This window comes from Cnephaeus nilssonii (genome assembly GCF_951640355.1).
Source record: "Cnephaeus nilssonii genome assembly, chromosome: 12".
NCBI lineage: Eukaryota > Metazoa > Chordata > Mammalia > Chiroptera > Vespertilionidae > Cnephaeus > Cnephaeus nilssonii.
Window position 1 is genome coordinate 17715921 of NC_137083.1, and position 6000 is coordinate 17721920.

Here is a 6000-nt window from a genome sequence, read left to right on the forward strand (position 1 = left end):
GGGAAAAAGCAAGCACACAGCTATCTACAATATGGAGCATTGGTAGGGTCAATGGCAAAGCCAAAGTAAGACAAAGTCTTACAATATGGGCTCTCTGCCTTCACTGTAATGTATATAGCTAGGAAGATATATAGAGAGGGAAAGATAGCTAGATAACTTTTTTAAAATCACATGCTCTTCCCCTCTGCCTGAATCCTGACTGAACTAGTTAGGGTGGCATTCAAGTATTAAGACTCTCAAGTGAAAATTTAACGAAACCATTCATCTGACTACAGAAAGAAAAGGCTCTACTTGAGTAACTTCACAAAGACAGAGCAAGGCATTACAGGTGGTCAGCAGAAGATCAGCAGAGACAGAAAGTCAAGAAAGGGCAAAATATCGGGGGACTTCTCTGTGGGTGAAATCTATAAAAGGATGCAGATGGGAGGAGCAGATGGTGACAGATCGTGCATGGCACGTTAAAGAATCTGGGGTTATTTTCCAAGGGTTTCATCCATTATTACAAGTGGGGTTGGGTTACTCATTTTAGTATGGTAAGACAGTCTGGAGGATGAATTCAGGTAATATGTGATTAAAAAAAAAAAAAGTAAAAGAAACTCAACTTAGTCTATCCTTACCAATAATTCAAATGTATTTGAAGTGATGATGGCCCACTTTTAAACCACCTAAAACTGTATGTAAAATTAAGCCACTGAAATATTCAAATCTCACTTTTCAAAAGTAGGCTGAAATACATTTTTTCCCCAAAATTAACTGTTCTTTGTAAATGCCTCTCAATTATGGAGTTAAATTTTGTGAAAGTCGATAATCTCATCTCAAGTGAGAAATGACATAAGTGGCACATTTTTGTTACTGTGTTTTAAAATCAAAAGCTGGGAAACTTGACAAACATAAATGGCACAAAGGCAGACTATAAATATCAGCACAACAGCATCATGTGAAAATCCCAGGTTCTGTAAATAATGAATCATTTTTAAATTCGAAATGCAAGTAAATATTCCGCAACCACTTAAGTATTTTTAATTCATCCAGTCGTTTGAACAAGGGCAGAGAGAAAAATAATATAAACCTAACCACACACTAAAATATCCAACAAGGTTATTACTATTTTGAGCTATAAACTCTTGCTTGCTTAGTGCCTGCATCAGTTAACACCCCTAGTCTGTTAGTTTGAAAACTTCTTCATGATAATATATGCAAGTTTATAATTCAGAAATGTAAGGTAATTCAATTTTTCCACTCACAACAATTTAATTTTTCTTTTCTGTAGTACATCCACAGCTCTCATTTTATCCTCACTATAACCCCATAAGGGAAGAGTAAAAAATATCACCCGTTCATAAATGAACAAAAAAACCTGAAGCTCAAGTAAACTGTTTGCCCAAGGTTACATTCCAAGCAAGTTGTAGAGTTAGTGTTCAAACTTGAGTTTTCTTCCTGAATCCTGTGCTTTTTCTCCCCATAAATTGCATAGATAGATATGTTTTTATCTGATAAAGATGGTATGTTGACCCATTTTACAATGTGTATCTTGGAAGAAACAGAAATCAGTATAATTTTTGGTGCTGCATAGAAATGTTATTTTGTTTGGGGGGGGGGGGGTTTATTAAAGTACTCGAAGTCATAGGGAAAAAATCGCAACAAAAAAATCAATAGAAATAAACTTGGAAAATTTTTAGAAGAAAGAATGATTATGGAAAAAGACACAAAACTGAAACTTCTGAAGTTGCCTTTTCCGTGTTAAGACCACATTTTAACTTGTTTTCTGTTCCTTACATTCTTAGTTAAAACTACATATAATCTACATATAATCTCAACTATATATAATCTCAACAGTGCAATTTGTAAAAGTCTTTGCTTAAGAAGCACAAAGAGATGTATTTTAAATCTTCAAAATGTTATACATATTGTAATACATCATTTATTTCATATTTCCTAAAATTCCCAAGTCACTAGTATAACTTTTTAAAAGTTATTTTTCACCATTTGCCAAAATACCTACAATCAAAATTATTTTTTAAACTATTAAAGATAAAATAAACCATTTTCCCAAAGTAATTTTAACTTGTATTTCTATCCAAAGCTCTGTAAAAAAGACGCATGCAATTTCTACATTTCCCCAATCCAATCATACCTTCACTCCCCTAATTTCTCTAACCCTCAAGATCTCCCCTGAATGTTACCTCACCTGAAGGCAGTTCTTCTCATCTACAGCATTTAATTTTCCCACTCCATGAATCTCAACTAGATCTGTCTTCACAGAATGGGTACGTATTTGCCTATGTATGTGTTTATCATTTCCCACAGTTTTCAGCACCCAGTAGGCAAATGTTTATTGACTGAATAAAACTCTTGAAATCATACGTAGGAAATATAGCAAATAAAAAAAAGAGACTCAATAAAAGTGTATTGCTTTTAAAGCCCAGTTGGGATCACTGTTGTGTTCCCAGACTGAGAACAGTGCTTAGCACATAGTAGGTACCCAAGAAGAAACTTTCAGTTTCTTTATTTTTTTAAAAAACTATTTTTTTAAAACTATTTTTATTGATTTCAGAGAGGAAGGGAGAAGGGGAGAGAGAGAGAGATAGAAACATCAATGATGAGAGAGAATCCTGCATGCCCCCTACTGAGGATCGAGCCCATAACCCATGCATGGGCCCTTGACTGGAATCGAACCCAGGACCCTTCAGTCCATAGGTGGACACTCTATCCACTGAGCCAAACCGGCCAGGGCTCAGTTTCTTTAAATGTGAACATTCTGAAGCAAGTCCTTCTCTTTCTCATGAAGGCGCACAATGAGACTAGCTTCTTCCTTTCTTCCCATACTTAAGAACTGTTTATATTACTACATTTACAGTCGTTCAGTACTAAGGATCCTATTAATTAAAACAACCAAACCATAACAACAAGGACAACATGCACCTTTGTCTAGTGATCAAATGTCCATGACAAGTTTGGGGAACGTTCCCTCGAACCTATTTTAGTGACATGCTTTCTGAACTGATCAGAATTTCTGCTCTAATCTCAGGCTTATTAGCAGGCCATCTGAGTACAGACAGTTTGGCTGGTAGAGTCCTAAGTTCCTCAAGAAAATCTTCAACACAAAAGAGATGACACAGCAAGCCGTGGCCTTTACCCCTGCCACTCCTTATGCAATTCTGATTTTATTAAACACTTTTAGAAACGACTTCAGGCCCAATCCTGCATTTTTGAGCATATGTTAGAGATGGTGACTCAGGTGGGATCGGAACCTACCTAAGGGTCCTCCTATTCTTGCCTAAAAAAAAAAATAAAAAAAAAAAAGCATGACTCTCAAGTCTTCATAAAATGTTGAGGGAGCTACCAGGGAAAATCCAGAATATAAATAATAGCCCTGGTACACTTTCAGCATCTATTGAAGACGTGGTCCAACTTTTACTTTTCGTTCATCTCCAACTTAAACTGCTGAAGTTATTGTAGCTTGTTCACGGTGTATAAGAAATCGACACTAATTCATTAAAGAAAGATCCTTTCGTCTACGAAGCCGAGGATTTAAAAGGGCTAACCATTTTTACAGCCCTGTGAATTCCCAATTAATTGAGTTTTACTACATAGCTATTAAAATCAACAGAATACACGTTAATGGTCAATAATTTAGAGTAGGCATAAAAGTCTTAATATGTTCCTTTAGAATTACCTTTCTCCTTGCTTCCCTGATACACAGCAAATACAAGTAGAAATGATATCATTTGAAAACAATAGGAGTAGATTTAAAAATGTACATATTACACATTATATACAGACATCGCAGTCAAGTTATAGGCAAAGTAGACCTTCTTGCTATAAACAGACACTATAAGGTTAAGTGTCTGGTGAACAGGTGACTAAATCATTGCGGGGGGGTGGGGGGGAGGGTAGAGGTCAGGGCACAAAACGATGAACCTGACGTTCTAAGCAGACCATTCATGCGAATGAAAGGAAATACCTGGAGAATCGGTCAGCGTTTACTCAATAAATAATCAACGTGATAAGCATGCTTCAGGTAAGACAAAGGTGGATTTTAATCTGAAACCTGCCATGGATCTCCAATTACACGGAGCAGTACCACGTGAGGTGGTGTAGAACTGTTTTCCCCAAGTCGACCATCAGTGACCATGTTGATCAGATTCCTAACTAACCAGAAAAAGCCTATTTTATTCCAGCTTCTGTCCTGCCTCCAAAGCTTTGCAGTCCCGTTCACATACACAGGGCCAGTAATGGTCAACTGACCCAGCCTCCCGCTGCTATGGGTGACCACGAGGCAGCCTCTTCATTTCCGAAGACGTAACCTAAGCCTGCCCAGATGGCCCAGCTCACTGCTACTGCAGGGGAGCTGGGTTTGTTTTCAGGGTGGGGGCCGCAACAGGCCAGGTGCGTTTATAGAAGGAAGCAAGCCTCTGTGATGGAGGGATGGTGACAGCAGAGGAAGTATCTCCCCGCTGGGAGAGAAGCCTGTGGGAAGATCCGGATTCCCAGGCCTGGGTTCTAACTCCTGACTAGCCCCAGCTACCAGCCGTGTAAACGTATGAAGACCCTTTTGGTCTGTTACCTTGTGTATTTAAACAATACCCCTTGCCTGGCATGGATGTCAGTGTGGTGAACAAAAACCTCCTCTGTCAAAGCCTGGGACGTGGTACGCAGTCGCTAAGCGGAAACCTGCTCTCCCATCCTCCGGGCTCACCCAGAACTGAGCTCAAAAACCACAAAGGGAGAGGCTGCAGCGTGAAAACGAAAAGGCCCAAGCTGGTTGGCAGGAGGGAGAGGGACGACTTGGGTGGAGGCTCACGTATTTTCCTGGAAGATGTCGTTTAAAATGGAGTTCGGATATTGATAAGAGGGGAGACATATGGAAAAAGCATCCAGTGGGAGCAAAACCGCCCCCCTCCCCCCCCCAAAAAAAGACATCCCTTTCTGTAAACAACAAAACAAACTTCGGAAGCTGCGGATATCCTGCGAACCTCCTCTGTGGCCTCGATGGAAACCACAGGAGCGCGCAGAGCTAACCCAGATGCGCAGGGCGCACAGGCCACCTTGTCAGTGGCAGATCACGCTGTTTTGCAAAAACGGTCCTCGAACCCGCCCCCTCACCCGCCCCAGAGGGCTTTGGGAAGCCGGAGGGAGTCTCCGAAGGGTCGGCGCGAGGGAAGGTCTGGTCAAATAACTGGAAGGCTAGGAGGTGGGTGAGGGGGGCGGGGTGGAGCAATGGGGCAGGGACCGGGCTGGCGAGCCACAAAGACCGCGGCTGCACCATCCGGGGAAAAGAAGGGACTGCGACCAGCGTCGGCTCCCGGTCGCCTTCGGGGGGTGCAGGCGAGGCCCGAGTGCGCGCAAAGCGTGGGAAGACGGGAAGGGGGCGTGGGATGCCGTGAGAGAGCCGCGGGCCAGGCAGGGGGAAGCCCAGGGGCACCGGGCCCAGCAGGTGCCAAGCCCCCGGGCCGGCGGCAAGGGGCTCGGGAGACTCACGGTGTAGAGCAGGTTGAGCGCGCAGAGGCAGTTCTTGGAACACGCGAAGCCTCCGCAAACCATCTTGGAGCCTGTGGTTCCCGGCAACTGCAGGTACACGGGGCCCCCGCTCGCGAACAAGCCTCTTTGTCTGTGCCCTCGGGGCCTGGCCGAGCCGGGAGAGCCGCGCGGACACTGGCGGGAGGACCCGGCGCTGGGGGAGCTGTGCGCGGCGCGCCCAGGGCGGCTGCGACCCGCTCGGGAACCTGCGGCCGCAGCAGCTGGAGCCCGAACCCCGCCCAGCGCCCCCGCCTCGCCCCGCGCGCTGATTGGCCGCCAGCGGGGAACAAAGGTAGGGATATGCAAATGAGTGCGCTCAGCCAGTCGGGATCCGGGAGGGGCGGGGCGGCCCTGGGCGCCGGGGAGGAAGCCGCAGCTGGAGCCGGGGACTCGGCCTCGCTGTGGTTTCCTGGGGAGCAGGTGAGGCGGGGAGGGCGGGGCTGGATGGGGATCCGCGCTGGCCCGGAGGAACCCGACAGC

At 44.5% G+C, this 6000-nt stretch overlaps 1 protein-coding gene across 1 annotated transcript in view; it reads right to left on the minus strand.

Moving 5' to 3' along the window:
- TSPAN13 (tetraspanin 13) overlaps positions 1–5764 on the minus strand; it is a 28987-nt gene extending 23223 nt beyond the window's left edge. Inside the window, exon 1 of the mRNA XM_079785597.1 lies at positions 5482–5764. Coding sequence (XP_079641723.1) covers positions 5482–5544 — 63 coding nt within the window. The 5' untranslated portion in view covers positions 5545–5764. The remainder of the gene's footprint in view (positions 1–5481) is intronic.
- Positions 5765–6000: the final 236 nt, after the last annotated feature.